The 19,548-nt window shown below is 63.3% G+C and overlaps 1 protein-coding gene across 1 annotated transcript; it reads left to right on the top strand.

The window, feature by feature from the left end:
• The first annotated feature begins 231 nt into the window (after positions 1-231).
• On the top strand, positions 232-18,184 carry SUGP1 (SURP and G-patch domain containing 1). Its single transcript, XM_054175122.1, has 14 exons — positions 232-314; positions 587-758; positions 1,261-1,364; positions 2,016-2,243; positions 3,714-3,837; positions 4,488-4,591; positions 6,251-6,374; positions 6,821-7,227; positions 11,014-11,120; positions 11,854-12,031; positions 12,268-12,374; positions 13,235-13,380; positions 16,009-16,138; positions 17,274-18,184. Exons 1-14 carry the CDS (start codon positions 290-292, stop codon positions 17,298-17,300), a joined length of 1,983 nt encoding a protein of 660 aa, XP_054031097.1. The 5' UTR covers positions 232-289; the 3' UTR covers positions 17,301-18,184.
• The last annotated feature ends 1,364 nt before the right edge of the window (positions 18,185-19,548 follow it).

Raw genomic sequence — 19,548 nt, 5'->3', positions numbered from 1 at the left:
CGCGGAGCCCCATGGGAGTCGTAGGCAGCTCCCCCCGACGGCCGCGGCCGGGGTGTGCGGCGGAGGAGCTGCGGAAGGAGCACGGCTCCCCCCGCGGCTCCCCCCGCGGCTCCCCCCGCGGCTCCCCCCGCGGCTCGCCGGCCTGAGCGCCCCTGAGCAGCCCTCGGCGCGGCGCCAGGCGGCAGCCAGCACTGCGCCGTCCGACTACACCTCCCAGAGGCCTCCGCGGCAGGGCCGCCGGCACCGCCCGCCCGCCGCCCGCGGTGCATTGTGGGACGGGAGCTCCAAAATGGACAACCCCAGGGATGCGCCAGGTACGGCCGGTCCCGGCCAGCCGCCCCGCGCCCCGCCGCCCCCCGTCCCGCCGCCCCCGCGCCGCTTCCCCCGGCGCCGCGCCGCCGGCCGTATGAGCGGCGGTTCACCGGGCGCGGCGGCCTCCCGCCCGCCACCCGCCCGCCGGGAGGGGGAGGTGTGGCCGGGGCAGGGCCGGGGGCCGCGGTGCGGGGGGCCGGGGGCAGCGGTGCGGGGGGCCGGGCAGGTCCCGAGGGGCTCGGTGTGGATTTTCAGCGCCCCGCTTGCCCCCTAGGGAAGGAGAGCCGGTGGTTCGGGATCACGCAGCCGAAGTCGGCCAAGACCAACGTGAACATTCGTCACCAAGAGGAGCTGATAGCGCAGAAGAAGAGAGAAATCGAGGCGCGGCTGGAGCAGCAAGCGAGGCAGAACTCCCTGAGCATCCAGCAGCTCCCTCTGCTCGGAGAGTGCGTGGGGAGTGCGGTGGGGAAGGAGCGGGGGCGTCCTGGCAGGGAGCAGGCAGGCTTGGGAACTGGAGAGAGAGGAGCTTGGCAGAGCTCTGCAGGCACAAACGCTGAGGAGGCTGAAATGGGTTAGGGTCAGGTCGGTTTTATTGTAGCTTGAGTGATCCAGCCAGGCAGTGAGGACAGCAGACAGCTGCTAGCAGCAGTATTGATGCAAAAGGAGGTTGCTGCACTCCTGCTTTGGTGTCTCTGCTGTAGCTGGGACTCCCAGGAGCTGGCCCAGTTCTCCAGTTCAGTTCCTGCCTGGGCTCCTTGGAAGCAGGGCAGTGGAACAGAGCCACCAGAAGTGATTCCAGGAGGGGAGAGGGGAAGTGCCCCAAGCAGAGAGGTGTTTTGGTGGTGCCAGATGAGTGAGATCTCGTGGTGCCTGCTCAGAATCAGTGCATGTGGAGGAGGGGGCTGGGGGAGGAGGGTGAGGACCATCACCCACTCTTCTTTCCCTCAGGGAGGACGGTTCTGAGGGGGAAGGCTGCGTCTCCAACAAGTTTGTTAACGATGGCAGCTTCCTCCAGCAGTTCCTCAAGCTGCAGAAGGAAAAGTCAGCTCCTGGTAGGTTGACTTCTGAAGCCCCAGGAGGGCTTCCTGCTCCTGCTGGCAGCCAGCTCTGGGTGAGCTGCCTCGGGGGGTGGGCTCTGGGCAACCCCTGCTGTCAGCTGTGACCAGGGGGAGTGAGCTCTAGAGCAGTGGTGACCCCTGTGGGGTGGGGGCTGAGGGCTGAGCTGCAGCAGGGAGGTTTGTCCTCTTTCCCTCCAGAGGTGCTCTGAAGCCAAGCATCTCCCTTCTGGCTCAACTCTCCCTCTGTAAAAGCCACAGAACTGGAAGGCAGCTTTGAGGGGGAGTCCAACCATCAACCCAGCAGCACTGTGGCCACCAAGCCACGTCCCCAGCTCCCAGAGCCACACACTTCTCGGCCCCCTCTAGGGTTGGTGGCTCCAGCAGCTCCCTGGGCAGCCTGCTCCAGTGTTTGAGAACCCTTTGAGTGAAGAAATCTTTCCTCCTATCCACCCTAACTGCCCCCTGGTGCAATTGGAGGCCATTTCCAAGTCATGCCAGCTCTGCCCAGTCAGTGCCTCAAGCTCAGCCTGCCCCTGACAGCCTGCTGCAGCTCTGTGGTGGTTGCAGCCTGGGCTGAGGGCAGCTCAGGGCTCCCAGGAATTCTTTACCCCTCTCTTTTGTTTTGTTTTGTTTTCCTTCCCTAAGAACCTCCCCCAAGCTCCACTAACCACTCAACAAACGCTGCTGCACCACATGTGGGGAAGAAACCTTTGCTGTTTGGGAAGAGGCCAGGGCAGGTCCTCAGCAGTATGCTGCAGCAGGCCAGGAACTACTCCCACTCCAAGCAGAGCCCTGTGGCAAACCGCCTCAGCGTCTTCCAGTCCCCAGATGAGGAGGAGGAGGAGGACTATGAGCAGTGGTTGGAAATCAAAGGTAGGTGGCAGCCTGGGTCCAGCTCCTCTGGGGCTCTCAGTCTGTTTGAAGCCAGTGGGAGTGGGCTGAGGATTCCCTCAGGCCTTGCCCCCCGTGCAGGGCTGGGTGGGAGCTCCTGCTTTGTGCTCTGAGTGTTCCTGGATCCTGGGAGTAGGTCTCTGCATTGTGACAGCAATTAAGGGGGGGGCTGGGGAGCTAATTAATGCTGGGAGAGCCTTCAAAAGCTTCCTCAGGAGCACTGAGAACTAAATGACTCCAAGTAATGCTGGGGGCCTCCTCCAAAGCCTCACCAGAAGCACTGAGAACTAAATGGCAACAACTAATGCTGGGGACCCCTCAAGAGCTTCCTCAGGGGCCCTGAGGACTAAATGACTCCAAGTGACACTGGGGACCCCTCAAGAGCTTCCTCAGGGGCCCTGAGGACTAAATGACTCCAAGTGACACTGGGGACCCCTCAAGAGCTTCCTCAGGGGCCCTGAGGACTAAATGACTCCAACTGACGCTGGGGACCACTCAAGAGCTTCCTCAGAGGCCCTGAAGACTAAATGACTCCAACTGATGCTGAGGAACCTCTCCAAGGCCTCACCAGGAGCACTGAGGACTGAGTGCTGGGCACTGTTCCTGCCCCAGCCTGGCTTCAGCTGGCAGCTGGGTCCCTCCCCATGGTCAGACCAGGTCTGTTTGGAGCCTCTGGATTGTCAAGGCAAGCTCCTGAGCAATCTCTGAATCCCTGTGGAGAAGATCTGTGCTGCTCTGGGTGGAGCTTGCTTGGTTGCTCAGAAGAACTCTGCCTTTGGGCTCTGGCTGCAGCTGTCTCTCCCTTAGCTGGGTGCAGAGCCATGCCTTGGGGCTGCAGCCTGGCATCTTGAGTGAGTAATGTGCCTGTTGAACCCAACTCCTGCTCCTCCCCACGCTGCTGTGTGCAGCAGAACCACCAGGAGCAACTCAGGGAGTCCTGGAAGTGCTTGGGCTGGGAAGGCCTCTGAGATGGAGCCCAACCAGCAACCCAGCACCACCATGGCCACACCTGCAGGGCTGGGGACTCCACCACCTCCCTGGGCAGCCTGTGCCAACCCCTGAGCACTCCTGCAGCAAAGGAATTCTTCCTCCTCTCCAACCTGACCTTTCCCTGGCACAGTTTCAGGCCATTTCCTCTCCTCCTCTTGCCTGATGCCAAGCAGAGGAGGCCAACCCCCCCCCACCTCACTGCAGCCTCCTTTCACATCCTCCTGCCCTGGGGGCTGCAGCCTGGGCTGTGGTGAGGCCAACCTTTGGGCTGCTCCTCGTTGGAAGCCTGCTGAGGAGCGCTGGGGGCGCCCCAGGGGCTGTGGGGTGCTCAGCTGGCCGAGGCTGGAGCCCCCACTTCAGCCTCTCTCTTCCCCTTCCCCCTTCTGCTCTTGCCTGTGTGGCAGTAGTGTCCCTGTGCTGTTTGCTGTGTGTTGAGCCCCAGTACTGACAGCCTGCTTAAAGTTTTACCCCCAGAGGACCTGGAGACTCGGCAGGTGGTGGAGAAGCTGGCCAGGTTCGTGGCTGAAGGGGGCCCAGCCCTGGAGAAGCTTGCAATGGAGGACTACAAGGACAACCCAGCCTTTGGGTGAGGGTGCTGCCCCCTGCCCAGCCCAGCCTGGCCTCCCCTGGCACCTCTGGGGCTTGCAGCTTGGTTTAGGGCTGGGCAGGAGGGGTTTGAGCCTGGTGTGAAGTGATTCTTTGTCCTGCTCAAACCAATCTCTGAGTCTCCTCTTGTTGTGTCCTGGGAGGAAAGCTGAGGCTGGTGCTGGAGGTGGTGGTGCTGAGGGGGAAGGACAGCAGGGGTTAGGAAGAGCTTGGGAGCTCTCTGTGACCCTACTGAGGCCACAGCTGCAGTCCTGGGGCCAGTCCTGGGCTCCCCAGTTCCAGGGGCACAGAGAACTGCTGGGGAGAGCCCAGGGGAGGCTGCAGAGCTGCTGAGGGGCCTGGAGCAGCTCTGTGGGGAGCAGCTGAGAGCCTGGAGCAGAGCAGCCCCAGAGGGGAGCTGAGCAATGCTCAGCAGGAGCTGAAGGAGCTGTGGGGGGCAAGGGGCTGGGGCCAGGCCCTGCTCAGTGGTGCCCAGGGACAGGCCAAGGGGCACTGGGCACACACTGGCACCCAGGAGGCTCCATCTGAGCAGGAGGAAAGCCTGGCAGGGGCTCACCTCCTGTGGGGGGGTGCTTGGGCTGCTGCTGCTGCCTGCTTCTAACTCTTTTCCCCCTCTCCATCTCCCCCCAGGTTTTTGCATGATAAGAACAGCAGAGAGTTCCTTTACTACAGAAAGAAAGTGGCAGAGATAAGAAAGGAGACTCAGAGCTCTCAGACCTCCTCCTCTCAGAAAGGTAACTCATTAGGGCTGGGCTCTGTGGGGAGCATTCATTAAGTGCAGTTGGACTTGAATGAAGTCAAATTGGACTTGCTGCCCCTGGAGCTGCTTGGTGAGGCTGGGCTGGAGCTGGCTGCAGTGGGTTTGGCTGGCAGGGTGCTGCCTGTGAATGAGGATCTCTGGGTGGGAGGAGGTGAGGTGGCTCCAGGCCTCCCTGGGGATGGCACCAGGCTGAATCCTGCTCCCCAGGGCCACAGCCTGCTGGGCCAGGCATGGAGGGCTCTTTAAAGAGACCTTCCTCCCATTTCTCCCAAGTGCTGCAGGACAGCTCAAGTGCCTCTGCCCTGGGGGTGTTCTGGGAGGTGTTTCAGCCCTCAGGATGCATTCAGGCCGAGGGCTGCTTCCCAGGTGCTGTTCTTGACTTGTGCTGAGGGGCAGGGCTTGCTCTGCTGAGCTGAGTCCCCACTCCTGCTGCCACTTCATGTCTGCAGCTGTCCCTTCCTGCCTGGCACATGAGAGGCTGTGTTCAGGGGGGAGATGGCTCCAGGGGCTGCTCTGGCAGCAGGCAGCTGCTGGGAGCTCTGGTGAGCTGTGGGACAGGAGGTGAGCTCCACAGCTCAGGCACTTAGAGCTCCCAGTCCGGCCCAGAGCTGCTGTGTGGCCCTGGTGAACCACTCAGGAAGGGGGAAGGAGCCTTGGTGCAGCTGAGCTGAGCAGCTGCCAGCTCACATCATGGACCAGCAGGCTGCAGGAGCTGGCTGCCACCAGCAGCTGCCTGCTGCAGCTCAGGGGAGGCTGAGCAGGGTCTCCACACTGCCCAGGTGGGGAAAGCTGTGACCTGTCCAAGGGCTGCTCAGGGTGTGCCCTGCTCCTGTGCCAGCTCCCTGGGGCAGTAGCAAAGGGCATCCCAGGTGGTCAGCAGCAGATTTGCCTGGCTCCCTATCAATACATGTGTGGAGTATGGCTGCTCAGAGCCTGCTCCATGCCCTTGGGCCTGCAGGAGCCACTTCTGCCTGCTCAGCTGTGGGGCTTCCTGCTGAGATTCTCCTTTGTCCCTGAAGCAGGCAGCAGAGAGGTGGTGGCAGGGGGGTGGCAGGGGGGCACCAGCTCCAGGCCTGGGGGTGGCAGGGGGGCACCAGCTCCAGGCCTGGGGGTGGCTCTGGGCAGCCTGCTGCAGTGTGAGGTGTCCCTGCCCATGGCAGGGGGGTTGGAGCTGGCTGAGCCTTGAGGTCCCTCCCAGCCCTGAGAGTTGTGTGATCCCTGAAGTGGGAGTGCAGAGCCAGATCTCCTGCTGCTCCTGAGGCCTCCTGGGGCTGCTGGGTGGCAGAGCCTTGAAGTGGAGGCAATTGCAGGGGCTGAGATGTGAGCCTGGGGGGGGAGAAACAAACTTGCTCTGGCAGGGAGGGGCTGAGTGCCCACTTTGGCAGGCAAGAGCTTGGTTTGCCCTCCTCTGCTGTGCTGTGCCCCTGGCCCCCAGGCAGCTGCTGTGCTGCAGGGCTCCCCCCAGGTCCTGATCTGTGCTCTGAGCTCTCTCTCTGTTGTTTTTTGACTGCTGTGTTGCTCACAAACCAACTGAAACTCGACCTTTTGCCCTTATTCTGCTCTTGGGGTCCTTAGAAGCAGATAGGCTTTGTTGCTTGTGTGCTTGGGCCCAGTACTGACAGCCTGCTTAAAGTTTCACCCCCAGAGGACGAAGAGACCAAGAGCTCGGCCGAGGCCCTGGCCAGGTTCATAGCCGACGGGGGGCCCGAGGTGGAAGCTATTGCCTTGCAGAACGCCAGGGAGAACCCAGCTTTCAGGTGAGGGCAGAGCCCTGCTGCCCAGCAGAGCCTGGGGGCAGGGGGCCCTGCCTGCTCTGGGAGGGGGGCAGCTCCCAGCAGGCCCTGCCCAGGCTCCGCAGGGGTTCTCCGACCCCAAGCGTTCTGTGGGTGCTGGGGCAGGAGCCTGCGCTCCCGCGGAGCTCCCGGGGCGCTGTTGGGCCCAGCCCGGGCCCGGGCCCGGCTGTGGCTTGGCCGGGGCTGAGCTTCCTGCCCCGGGACGGGGCCGGGAGCCTGCGCTGCCGGGCACGGCCACGGGGTGGCGCCGCGGAGCGAGGCAGCGCCCGGGAGCCGAGGCCCGGAGCCAGCTCTGCTGCCCGGCGCCCCCCGCCCCCCCCGGGGGCTCAGCCTCTCTCCCCCCCCGGGGGCTCAGCCCCTCTGCCCCCCCCGGGGCTCAGCCTCCCCCCAGCTCAGCCTCTCCCCCGCAGGTTCCTGCGGGAGCCGCACAGCAGGGGCTGCAGGTACTACCGGCAGAAGCTGGAGGAGTTCCGGAAGGCCAAGAGCAGCCCAGCCTGCGCCCCCCCGGCTGGGGAGCCCAGCCTGAAGAGGAAGAGCAGCCCTGAGGCCTCCCCGGCCCCCCTCTGCCCCCCTCTGCCCCTGCCCTCCCCTGCAGCAGTGCCCCTGCCCTCCCCTCTGCCCGTGCCCCCCGCCGTGCCCCCGGCCCTGCCCTCGGCGTCCTCCACGACCCCCCCTGAGCCCCCGGCCCCGGCCCCGGCCCCTGCTGCAGGCACCACCAAAAAGAAGAGGAAGAGCAGGTGGGGGCCAGAGGAGGACAAGGTGGAGCTGCCCCTCCCTCAGCTTGTCCAGCAGCTGGATTCGCCCTCCCCTCTTTCAGGTGAGTGGGGCTGGGGGCTGGGGGAGCTGGGCCATGGGGCTGGGGGAGCTGGGCCATGGGGCTGGGGGAGCTGAGCAGTGAGTGGGGCTGGGGGAGCTGGGCAGTGAGTGGGGCTGGGGGAGCTGGGCCATGGGGCTGGGGGCTGGGCTGGGGGCTGGGGGAGCTGGGCCATGGGGCTGGGGGCTGGGCTGGGGTAATTGGATTCCCTGGGCAGTTGTTTGTGCCTCAGCCCAGCTGCCTGTGTGGGGCCAGCCCCCAGCCAGCCTCCTCTCCTGCTGTCACCTCCTTGGTTGCCAGCCCCCTGCCTCCCAGCCAGGCCTAGCAGCTCCCTCTGCCCCGTGTGGAAGCTCAGATCAAGCACTTTGTGTGCCTGGCACCAGGGACTGGATCTGATCCTTCTCCAGCTGTCTCCAGAACCCTGCTGTGCTCCAGCTCATTACAGCCTCAGCCTCTCCTCTCTTCAGGGCTCTGTCACCTGAGGAACAGAGGCTGTCAGCAAACAAACATCCAGGGCTGAGCTGTGCTCATTCCCCATGGTGGCATCAGCTCCCTGGCAGCACTTCCAGCCCTAGCCCCTCAGAAGGCCAAGGGGGGAGCAGCTGCTCCCCAGGTGCTGCAGGCAGTTCCTTGGCCTCAGGAGGAGCCTGCAGTGCTCAGGGCAGCTCTGGCTGCAGCTCCCAATCCAGCACCTGAGCTGTAGCTGAGGAGAGCTCCTCTGCCACTCCACCTCCTGATCACAGCCCCCTACAGAGGCCTTGGCTCCACATCTCCCGTGGGTAGGACAAGAGAGGAGCTTGAGCAGCTCCCTCTGACCTTGAGCTGCTGCTGAGGGTGAGGCAGGAGGCTGCAGAAGCCTCTCCTCTGCAGCTCTGCTTCTCCCCTTGCAGGCAGGGCTGGAGCTGGGCAGCTGCTGTCTAAACAGGCATCAGGTTGCCTCCCCCTGCCTCCTGCTGGGCTGGGGGGGTCTGGGGGGGGTTCCCTGTGCCCCTTCCAGCAGGCTCCCTGCTGAAGTCTGCCCTGGGTGGGGCAGGGCCTGGCTGGCTCTGCAGGGGCAGAGCAAATCAGCCATTCATGCCCTGCTCATGCCCTGCTCCTGCTCTGCAGGGGAAGGATTCCTCTGCCTTGCTCCTCTGGAGGGCTGCAGTGGCACAGAGAGCTTTTGGGGACCTCAGGATTTAGCTCTTCAGTCCTCTAGCCCCAGCAGCCCTTTGGGAAGTAGCAGAGGGTTGTTCTGGGTTAGGGTTTTTCCCCTCCCTGCCATCTGCCCCTGGTGACAAATCAGAGTCATGGGGAGGAGAAGCTGAAGCCTTTGGGGCAGGGACAGAACTCCCCTTGGAGGTGTTGGTGGCACAACACTGAGCTGCATCTGTACTGCAGGGACTGAGCTGAGAGCAGAGTGATTAGTGAGCTCTGGGCTAATTACAGGCTCTCATTAGGGTCTCCTGAACCCTTTACTGAGTTAGTTTGGGGCTGATTAAAATCGATTTGCATTAAGGAAAGATCAGGTGCAGGGAGAGGAGAGAGGCCAGCAAGGGAGGACCTCCTGCCCCTGCTCTGCCCTGCTGAGCTCACTCCTGGGCAGCTGAGTCCAGCTCTGGGCTCCCCAGTTCCAGAGGCACAGGAAAGTGCTGGGGAGAGCCCAGGGGGGCTGCAAAGCTGCTGAGGGGCCTGGAGCAGCTCTGTGGGGAGCAGCTGAGAGCCCTGGGGCTGAGAGCCTGCAGCAGAGCAGCCCCAGAGGGCAGCTGAGCAATGCTCAGCAAGAGCTGAAGGAGCTGTGGGGGGCAAGGGGCTGGGGCCAGGCTCTGCTCAGCGGTGCCCAGGGACAGCACAAGGGGCAAGGGGCACAAAGTGGAGCCCAGGAGGTTCCACCTGAGCAGGAGGGGAAAGTTGTTTGGTGTGAGGCTGCTGCAGGCCTGGGGCAGGCTGCCCAGAGAGGCTGTGGAGTCTCCTGGTGTGCAGAGCTCCCAACCCCCCCTGGGCACTGTGCCCCTGGGCAAGCTGCTATGGGAGCCCTGCTGGGGCAGGGGGCTGGGGGAGCTCCAGAGGTCCCTTCCAGCCCTCCCTGCTGGGATTAGTTTTAATTGAGGAAGATCTTCAGGCTGTGAAGCAAAGGAGAGGCTTCTGCTGTGGGGCTTCTGCTGCTGTCCTCAGAGGACTCTCTGGTTCCAGGCTCCTCCTGGGGCATGTGGGAAAGGGATAAAGCTCCAGGCAGTGTCCTGCCAATGCTGCAGCCAGACTGCACCATTAACCCTTGGCAGAGCTGATGTCAGTCCAGGGGAAAGCAGGGAAAGAAATCAATGGGTTCTGCCCAGGAACAGGAGGCTGAGAAGCTGCTCCTTACCTCTGCAGTGTGTGCCTGCTGCTTAGCCCCCTGGCAGCAGCTGCTTCCCTGCCCAATTCCATGCAGATTCCTGGGCTGATGTCATTGCTGAGCAGGCTTTGCCTCCTCCAGCTGGGGACTCCAGGTGGAGCTTTGCTCTTCCTCTATTGTCACAACCTGGGGCCCAAACCCTGCAGAAATGCCTCCCCCAGCAGAGCTGAGTTCCTGCAGTGGCTTCTGGCTCCCCTCAGCAGCAGGGGAGCAGCACCAGGAGCAGCAGAGTTTGCTCTCAGGGGGCTGCTCCCAGCCTCCCCTCTCCCCTCAGGTGCTGGCAGGGCCCCAGCTGCTGGGGCAGGGCCTGGCTCCCAGCCTGGCTGTTTGTGCAGCTCAGTGGAGGCAGCAGGCTGCTGCCCTCTCTGAAGGGCAGAGGCTGCCTCGGTGCATTCAGAGCAAGCTTTTCCCATGCCCTCAGCCCGGAGCTGCTGCAGTGCCCCAGGCCCAGGCCCCTTCTCTGGGGTGGGGGTGGTGCCTCCCTGCTCTCCCCAGGCACAAGTGGAGCTGCTCAGCACTGATCAAGGGATTGATTTGCCTCTCAGTTCTGATTCCTTGGGAGCTGCAAGTGTCCAGCCCGGCCCTGAGCCTGCTCCCTGCTCTCTCTGCTCTTGCAACACCTCTTGCAGTGCTTTACATAACTCTTCCTGCAGAGTCCTGCTGTGGAGTGTGCAGAGGTGGGGGGAGGGAGGGTGTGCTGCTTCCCCTCCCCCCTCCCCCTCTCTCCTGGGGAGGTTGGAGTTAAGGAATCCTGGAGTGGCAGGAGGGGAAAGGAGGGGAGCTGGGAGTGCTGAGAGCAATTGCCCTGAGTGTGGAGAGCAGGAGAGGAGCTGACCCCTGGGGCCTCATTAGCATTGCTGTGTAGCCACTGGGTGCCATGGACAATGAGCCTGTTAATAGCAGGCTTCATAATTAACAGGTAATGAATAATTAATGGAGCATCCTTCCACTGGAGCCTGGACCTCCATCCCAGTGCAGGAGGCTTGCAGGAAGAAATCCTGCTCCTTGTGCTGCACAGTGTGACCTGCTCCCAGCTGCCCCTGGGGGTGGCTTTTAATCCCCTCAGCACTTAATTGCTGGGCTCTGGGCTCTGGGGAGCTGCAGAGGGGAGCTGCCAGGGCTGCTGGGAGGTGTCCCTGCCCACGAGCTCTGAGGTCCCTTCCAACCCATTCCATGCCCCAGGCAGAGCCCTGAGCCATGGTGAGGGAGTTCCCTGTGCTGGCTGCTGCAGGAGCTGTGCCCCTGTGGCCCTCCTGCTCCCAGGCTCTGCCAGAGAGCTGCTCTTGGAAGTGTCTCAGTGCTGGAACCCTGAGATGAGTGCAGAGCTCCAGGTGGGGGCCTCCAGCTGTGCTTCCTGAGGCCTCAGCATCTCTCCTGGATTCCCTCTGAAGTGTTTCAACCTGTGCTTGTTGCAGTCCAGGACCTCAAGGGGCTTGGCTATGAGAAGGGGAAGCCAGTTGGCCTGGTGGGGGTGACAGAGCTCTCTGATGCCCAGAAGAAACAGCTGAAGGAGCAGCAGGAGGTAAGGACCCAGAGATGGTCTCTGCCTTCAGCTGGTGCTGCAGCATGGCTGGGTCAGGGGGAGGATGGAGCTGGAGGCAGCAAAGGAACCTCCTGGGCTTGTGCTGGAGGCCTCAGCCTGGGGCAGCTGCAGCCAGCAGGGGGCTTTGGGGGGGGTTCAGCCAGCCTGCTGCTGCCCTGCCACACTAACCCCCAGCTCTGTGAGCCCTGTTGGGTCACATCTGCTGCCAGAGCTCCACTCAGCTGCTCCCTGCTGCTGAGGAGGCTGCTGGGGGGGAGAGTCCTGAAGGGAGAGTCCTGAAGGGAGAGTCCTTCAGCAGGGAGAGGCTGAGAGGAGCTCTGGCAGGCTTGGGGGGGAGGCAGAAGGGAAGTGGCTCCTGGCAAAGCCTGAGGGTGATGTTTGGCATTGGCAGTCCCCATCTGGATCTCCAGGAGCCTGGGGGGCTCCTGGGAGCAGTGAGCTCCTGGGGGCAGCCCTGGGGGCAGCCCTGGCAGTGCCTGGGGGGCTCCTGGGGCCAGCCCGGGCAGCTCCTGGGGGGCAGCTCCTGGGGGGCTCCTGGGGGCAGCCCTGGCAGCTCCTGGGGGGCTCCTGGGGGCAGCCCTGGCAGCTCCTGGGGGGCAGCTCCTGGGGGGCTCCTGGGGGCAGCCCTGGCAGCGCCTGCCGGCAGCCGCCCCGGGGTGGGCCGCGCGGAGCTCCGCCGCCTGCCACAGGGCTGCCTCCTCCCTCCCCCCAGATGCAGCAGATGTATGACATGATCATGAAGCACAAGAGGGCCATGCAGGAGATGCAGCTGATGTGGGAGAAGGCCATCCAGCAGCACCAGCACGGCTACGACAGCGACGAGGAGGTGGACAGCGAGCTGGGCACCTGGGAGCACCAGCTGCGCCGCATGGAGATGGACAAGACCAGGGGTGTGTGGGCAGCTGCCGGGCCCAGGGCTGCCTCTGCCCAGCCAGGGGGCCCCAGGCAGCCTCAGAGCGGCCTGAGGGGCTGCTGTTGGGCTGGGAGCTGCCCTGTGGGGGGGTGACCCACCACAGAGAGGGGGTGGTGGCTCTGGTGCCGGCAGGGCTCCGTGCGTGTGGCCCTGCCGAGGCCCCGGGCTGGGAGCTGTGCCTCACGGCTGCCTTCTCTCTTGTGTCTGGGGCAGAGTGGGCTGAGCAGCTGACCCAGATGGGCAGAGGGAAGCACTTCATTGGAGACTTCCTTCCACCTGATGAGCTGGAGAAGTTCATGGAGACCTTCAAGGCGCTGAAGGTGAAGCAGCAGCAGGGACTGGGCAGGGGGGCAGCGCCTCGGGCTTGGCCCACGGCAGGGAGGGGAAGGCTCTGCTGGGCTCTTCCCACAGCACTCAGCTGCTCTGCTGCCCCTGCCCTGGGGGCTCTCTGCCCTCTGGAGGGCACAGGGCTTTAGGTGTTTGCTCTTGGGAGAATGAGGGAGCAGCCCCTGGGGGCCTTGGCTCTGAGCCCTCCCTCCCTTTGCTGCTCCTCTTCTCCACAAGTGCTTGCTGGGGCCAGGCACACCTGAGGCTTGAGCCAGGTGACTGCAGTGAAGAGAAAGCCACAAACCCTGCAAGAGCCTCAGCAGGGCACCCTGGTGCCTGCCAGCTCTTCCTCACCTGCAGACCCTGTGGCTGCTGGCAGAGCCCTCCTGGTGTCTTCCTGTGAGCAGTGTGGGGCCTGATGTCCCCTGGAGAGCCTGGCTTCAGGAGGGCTGGGCCTGAAGCTCTGAGCCTCTGAGCAACTTCTGCACTCAGGAGCTGCTTAGTCCTCAGCTGAATGTCCCAGCAGCATTCCCTGCTTCCTGCAGCCTGTTCCAGCCCTGCCCAGCCCTCTGCCAGCATGGAATGGTTTGGGCTGGAAGGAACCTGAGAAATCTACTCCCAGCCCCCTGCCCTGGGCAGGGACAGCTCCCCCTAGACCAAGCTGCTCAAGGTCCCATCCAGTCCATCCTTTACCTATCCTCTGTGCTGGAGCAGGCCTGGAATGCCAAACTCCCTCCTAGCTGGCCAGGACCTCCCAAGCTTTGGGTAGCTGAAGCTGGGTTGGGGTTCCCCTCCTCTGCCCCCCAGGCAGGTGCAGGTCCAGCCTCACCCCCAGCACTCTCTGCCCCTGCAGGAAGGAAGGGAGCCAGACTACTCTGAGTACAAGGAGTTCAAGCTGACTGTGGAGAACATTGGCTACCAGATGCTGATGAAGATGGGCTGGAAGGAAGGAGAAGGCCTTGGCTCAGATGGGCAGGGGATTAAGAACCCAGTCAGCAAGTAAGCAGAGGTCTCCTCCTGTTGATCTGAGTCCTTTCCTCCTGGGCTGGTAATTGCTGATGCTCCTCCTGGACCTGGGCTGCTGGAAGCAGCTGCAGGGAGCATGGCTGCAATTCATCACTTGAGCAGAGCATGGAGGCAGCACAGCAAGGGGTGGGGGTGGGGAGAAGTGGTTTCTGCTTCATCTGGGGCTCCCTTGCCCCCACTTCCCCTGCAAGGTCTGGGTTGGTGTCTTGGTGTGAGCTGAGCCAGGAGCATTTGGTTGGGAACCTGCATGGTTGGCTCAGCAGGGAGCTGCCTCCTCCCCACTGCAGCTAAGCTCTGCCTGCTGCTCAGCTCTCCCAGGGCAGGTGAGGATTAAGCCAAAGCCTTCAAAGGCCTGAGCTGAGTTAAGCATTAAAGGACAAGCCTTGAGCATCAGGAGCTCCATCAGTGCCTGCCTGCTGCCAGCTCTGTGCTGAGGGCTGCTGCAGGCCAGCTCAGAGCTTTGGGTGGGAGCCTGCAGCTGGCCCTGGCCTCCCTTCTGCTCTGAAGGTTCTCTGATTTGATTTCACTTTTGTGTCTGGCAAAAAGGGGGAAAAAAAAGCCCCAAAGCAGCTTTGTGAGAGCTCTGCCCAAAAATAGAGCAGCTCCTTTTGGGTGGCTCAGCTGCTGGAGACATATGCTCAGCTTCAGAACCAAATATTGGGGATGGGAAGTGGCTCTGAGTTGTTGTTCAGCCTTGGAGCCTGCTTAGGATTGTGGTGCACAGGGAGAGAGGCTCTCTGCAGAGCTCTCCTCCCCCTCTCCAAGAGCTCTCTGCACCTCCTGCCTGCTGGGTCAGAGAAGGGCTGTGACAGAAAGCTGCTGTGGTGAAGCAGCAAGGCTGGCACAGAGCAGGGGGGAAGCAGCTGCTGTGCAGCGAAGGGCTGAGAGCCACAGAATGGCTCAGGCTGGGAGGGACCTCAGAGATCATCTGCTGCAGCCCCCTCCATGGGCAGCGACAGCTCTCAGCTGCATTTGGCTCTTCAAGGCCTCATCCAGCCTGGCCCTGAGCACCCCCAGGCAGGAGGCAGCCTCAGCCTCCCTGGGCAGCCTGTGCCAGGCTCTCAGCACCCTCAGACTGAAGCACTTCTGCCTCAGCTCCAGTCCAACCCTGCTCTGCCTCAGCTCCAAACCATTCCCCCCTGGCCTGGCTTCAGGCCCCCTCAGCAAAAGGATCCCTTCAGGCCCTGGCAGGCAGCTCTGAGGTGCCCCTGGAGCCTTCTCCTCTGCAGGCTTCCCAAGGGTTGTGCTGCAGCTTGGCTCCACTGTGTGGTCTGGCTGAAGGTGTCCCTGCTCACCCTGGGGCCTGGTGGGTGTCTCCTGGGGTGGGCACAGAGCTGATGCCCCCTGGGCCATGGCAGAGGAGCCTTGCTTAGGGCTGGACAATTCCTTCCTGGGAAGGGCTGTGCAGGCCTGGCCCAGGGCAGTGCTGGGATCCTCCTGCCTGGGGGCCTTGAGAGGCTGTGGGGATGTGGTGCTGAGGGCCCTGAGGTAGCAGTGGACCTGGCAGGGGAGGGTTAATGGTTGGGCTGAGGGATCTGAAAGGTCTTCTGCAGCCTGAAGAGCTCTGTGCCTGTGAGTGGGTGACCTTTAAAGATCCCTCCCCACCCAAACTCCTCTGATGCTCTTGGCAGGGATGAGAAGGTGCAAGGCTGGGTGGAAGGGGCTTGGCTGCACCCTGGGGCTGCTCTGGGGTGAAGGAATGGGAGGCAGCTCCTTGTCTGACAGCTCCCTGTGCCTCCAGCCAGCCTGAGGAGCACAGCCAGGCTTTGGCTGCCAAAGGTCAGCCTGCCAGTCAGCACAGTCAGCAGGGAGCAGCCAGAGTGGAGCTGGGCTGCAGCTGGAAAGGTTAAGTGAGTGGATGTTGACTCCCCTGCCTCCAGCAGCAGCCAGACACAGGGAGCTGCTGGGGTGAGCTCAGCTCTCTGCCCTCAGGCAGCTCTGGGGGCTGCTGCCTGCTGCTCCCCAGGCCTTGGCTCCTCAGCCCTGCCCACAGCAGGCAGCAAGGTGCTGGTGGTGAGCAGGAGAAGCTCTCCCAGTGCTTGGCTCAGGGTCAGCAGGACCAGGGCAGGGACTCGGCGCTGGGGAGGCCACACCTCGAATCCTGGGTTCAGTTTTGGGGCCCTCACTCTTAAGAAGGACACTGAGAGGCTGGAGCAGGGCCAGAGAAGGGCAATGGAGCTGGGGAAGGGAGAGCAGGGCTGGGGAGGAGCAGCTGAGGGAGCTCTGGGGATGTTCAGCCTGGAGCAGAGGCTGAGGCAGAGCTCACTGCTCCCTGCAGCTCCCTGGGAGGAGGCTGCAGCCAGCTGGGGCTTGGGCTCTGCCCCGAAGGAGCAAGTGGTAGGATGAGAGGCAGTGGCCTCAGGCCGCCCCGGGGGAGGTTCAGGTTGGACATGAGAAGGAACTTCTTCCCTGGCAGGGCTGTGAGGGCCTGGCCCAGGCCGCCCGCGGCGGCGCCGCCGCAGCCCCGCAGGGCACCGGGAGCCGCGGGGCGGTGCCGAGGGCGGTGCCGAGGGCGGGGCCGGGCTGAGGGCTGGGCCGGGTGCGCTGCCAGCTCCCTTGCAGCCCAGGCAGCGCCCTGACTGTCTGCTTGCTCCCACCCAGAGGCACCACCTCTGTGGACGGGGCAGGCTTCGGCATCGACCGCCCCGCGGAGCTGACCAAGCAGGACGACGAGTACGAAGCCTTCCGCAAGAGGATGATGCTGGCCTACCGCTTCCGCCCCAACCCGCTGGTGAGCCGCGGGGCCGCCCGCGCCTGCAGGGGGCGCTCCCGGGCACCGTGGGGCCGCCCGCGCCGGCAGGGGGCGCTCCCGGGCACCGCGGGGCCGCCCGCGCCTGCAGGGGGCGCTCCCGGGCACCGCGGGGCCGCCCGCGCCTGCAGGGGGCGCTCTCGGGCACCGCGGGGCCGCCCGCGCCTGGGGGGGCCCTGGGGAACCGGGGAGGGGCTTGGGCCGAGGGCTGGCCCCGGCAGGCTGAGGAGCCACGGATTGGAGCCAGGAGAGGGGAGAGCAGGGCTGGGGCAGCTCTGAGAGCCTCTGCACAGCCAGCCCAGGCTGGGGCAGCTCTGAGAGCCTCTGCACAGCCAGCCCAGGCTGGGGCTGGGGCAGCTCTGAGAGCCTCTGCACAGCCAGCCCAGGCTGGGGCTGGGGCAGCTCTGAGAGCCTCTGCACAGCCAGCCCAGGCTGGGGCTGGGGGAGCTCTGAGAGCCTCTGCACAGCCAGCCCAGGCTGGGGCAGCTCTGAGAGCCTCCCCACAGCCAGCCCAGGCTGGGGCTCCCTGGAGCACCACTGGCTGGGAGTGCCCCCAGCAGGGCTGCCCCTGGCTCCCACAGCCCTTACCCAGCAGATCCTCCTGGCTGCCTCTCTGCATACTCTGCACTTACAAGCTGTGAGCAGGAGCCTTGGGCAGGGTCTTCCAGAGAGTTAGAAGCTTACTGCTGCCTGTGGACACTTACTAAGAGAGTGTGCAGCTGGGCAGCATGGTTGGAGAAGAGTCTGGGAGACTGCTGGCAGAGCTGGCAGACCTGGGAGATCTGTTGGGGCAAAAAGTGCTGCCTTAGGCTCTCCATCTGCTGCTCTGAAGCTCTCAGCTTGAGGAGGGCAGATTGAGACTGGGGCTGAGGAAGGAGTTCTGTGCAGGGAGGCTGGGGAGGCTGTGGCACAGGCTGCCCAGGGAGGCTGTGGCTGCCCCCTGCCTGGAGCTGTTCCAGGCCAGGCTGAGTGAGCTCTGTTTGGGGAGGGCAGAGCTGAGGTTTCTCTGTCCCAGCTGCCAGGTTTTGGTGGCTTTTGCAGCTCCTGAAGCCCAGGTGCTGGTGGCTGTGCCAGGACAAAGCACTGTGATTCATTCCCTCCTGCTTGCTCCCCACAGAACAACCCAAGGAGACCTTACTACTGAGGCTGCTTTGGAGGGGGGAAGAGAGGAGCAGAAGAAAAGACAAAAGTCTCTTCCCAAGCAGTTGTCATTTTCCTGTGAGATGTTCCCAAGCTCCATCACCATCCTCTCCCTTTGCTCATCTTGTGACAACCTTCTGGAAGCCACAAGGCCACCTCCTACCCAGGAGAGAGGCCAGCAAGAAGCCCTCACCTCACAGCACACTCCAGGGGCACCACCAGCAGGGCCTGGCAGGGCCTGGGTGGTGCTCAGAGAGGAGAAGGGAGCTCTGGACACGGTGCCAGTGGAAAGGCAGCACCAAAGATACCAATGGGGACAGTTCAGGGACCTCCTTTGTCTTCAGCTCAGTGCCAGCTTCTGAGCAGCCCAGGAGTTGTTGTGAGTTGGTTTTGCCCAGCAGCAGACCCTGCTCAGCTCCCCTCCAGTTTGTGCTGCTCTGGGCTTTGTTTGGGTCTTTGATGACAAACACAACCAGGGCCTGGCTCAGCCCCAGCTTCTGGGGCCTGTTGCTCAGTCAGGCTCTTGGTTGCTCCCTCCAGAACTGGCTTCTGGCTGCTGCTGGGGAGCCACAACTGGAGCCTGACCTTCACCAGTGCCTCCTCCTTCACCTCTGCCCTGGGGAAGAGGAGTGGTGGCTCAGGCTGGAGCATGGCTGAGGGGCAGAGGGAGCTTCCTTCACCTTCAGAGGCAGCAGCCTCTCGGTTTCCTGAACACTAAACTCACCCTCAGCTTCCCAGGGAAGCAGGAGCCTGGCTCACACTTTGTGGCTGGGGGTGAGGAAGGGCCAAGCCTTCCAGCACAGCTTAGCCAAGGCCCAAGGTCAGGAGAACCTCTGCAGCCTCCAATTGGAATCCTCCAGTCTGTAAATACAATAAAAGTCATTTCTTCCTTAGCTTCCAGCCTGGGCTTGGGGCAGGGAGGGGGCTTGCTGGGGGGCTGCTGGGGAGCTCTTTGCTTCCAGACACCTTAGAGGAGACAAACTGAGGGTGGCTGAGGGGCTTGGGTGGGTGGCTGGGGAGCTGCCTGGGTGCTTGGGCTGCGTTGTCTTTGTTTCCCCCTCCCCCCTCCAGCCCCTGGGGCTGTGGCTCTCTGTTGGTAACTTTTCCTAACCACAGAGGGTCAAATAAAAGCAGCTGGAGCCTGAGGGCTTTGCTCTGAGCAGCACCAGGAGGAGGCAGCACCTTGCCCCCCTCCAGCACAGAGCTCTTGCCCTGGAAACCAGGGACTGGGCTTGGGTGGAGGATTCCTGTAAGAGCAGTGAGTCCAAGCCTTAACCCAGCACTGCCAGCTCAGCACCACCTGTCCCTGGCCTTGACAGCCCCCCAGGGCTGGGGATCCAACCACCCCCCTGGGCAGCCTGGGCCAGGCCTCCACAGCCCTTCCAGTCAAGAAGTTTCTTCTTAAGTCCAAGCTCAGCCTCCCCTGGGGCAAGTGAAGGCCATTTCCTCTTCTCCCCTTCCTTCTTCCTTGGGACAAGAGACCAATTCCCCCCAGCTCCCCTTTTCCTTCCCCAGGGGGCCAGCTGCTCTGTGCTGCTTCTCTGCCAGGGGCTGGCTGCTGGGTGGCTTCTCAGCTGCAGAGCCCCAGGGCTGAGCCCTCCTTGCTTCTCAGGTTTGCTCCCCCTGAGCACCCCCTGGGTGGTGCTGAGCCAGCTGGGTGCTGGTGAGGCACCCAGGCTGCAGCTGAGCTCCCCCTCCATGGAGAGGCCAGGAACAAGCCCAGGGCAAAGGGCAGAGCTGCTGCCTCAGCCCTGGACTCTGAAGCAAGAGGGCAAAAGAGTGAGGTGACGTAGCAGCACTGCTGGGAAGGGGTTGTGAGGAGGGGGAGAGGGTGAGCAGCTCTGCTGGGGGCTGCTAAGCAGCAGGGGCAGGTCCTAAGTGTGCCCAGGGGGAGGAAAATCCTAGAACCACAAAATGCATCCAGCTGGAAGGGACCTCAGAGCTCAGGCAGTCCAAGCCCCTGCTGCCTGCAGGGGCACTGCCAACAGGAGCAGGTTGAACGACTCCAGGGAGCCTCCACCACCCCCCTGGGCAGCCTGCTCCAGTGTTCCAGCACCCTCCTGCCCAGCCTGCATCTCCCCTGCTCCAGTCTCAATCCCTTGGCCTGCTGCTGCCTGCCCTTGGAAGCAGCTCCTGCCCAGCCCTCCTGGAGCTCCCTCAGCTGCTCCCCAGAGCCTTCCCTTCTCCAGGCTGGGAGAGGAGGTTCTGCAGCCCTCTGATCATCTTTGTGGCCTCCTCTGGACCCTCTCCAT

This window comes from Dryobates pubescens, chromosome 31, assembly GCF_014839835.1.
Source record: "Dryobates pubescens isolate bDryPub1 chromosome 31, bDryPub1.pri, whole genome shotgun sequence".
NCBI classification, from domain to species: Eukaryota; Metazoa; Chordata; class Aves; order Piciformes; family Picidae; genus Dryobates; species Dryobates pubescens.
The sequence above is the reverse complement of the archived record's forward strand: the minus strand, read 5'-3'. Positions and strand labels throughout refer to the sequence as shown.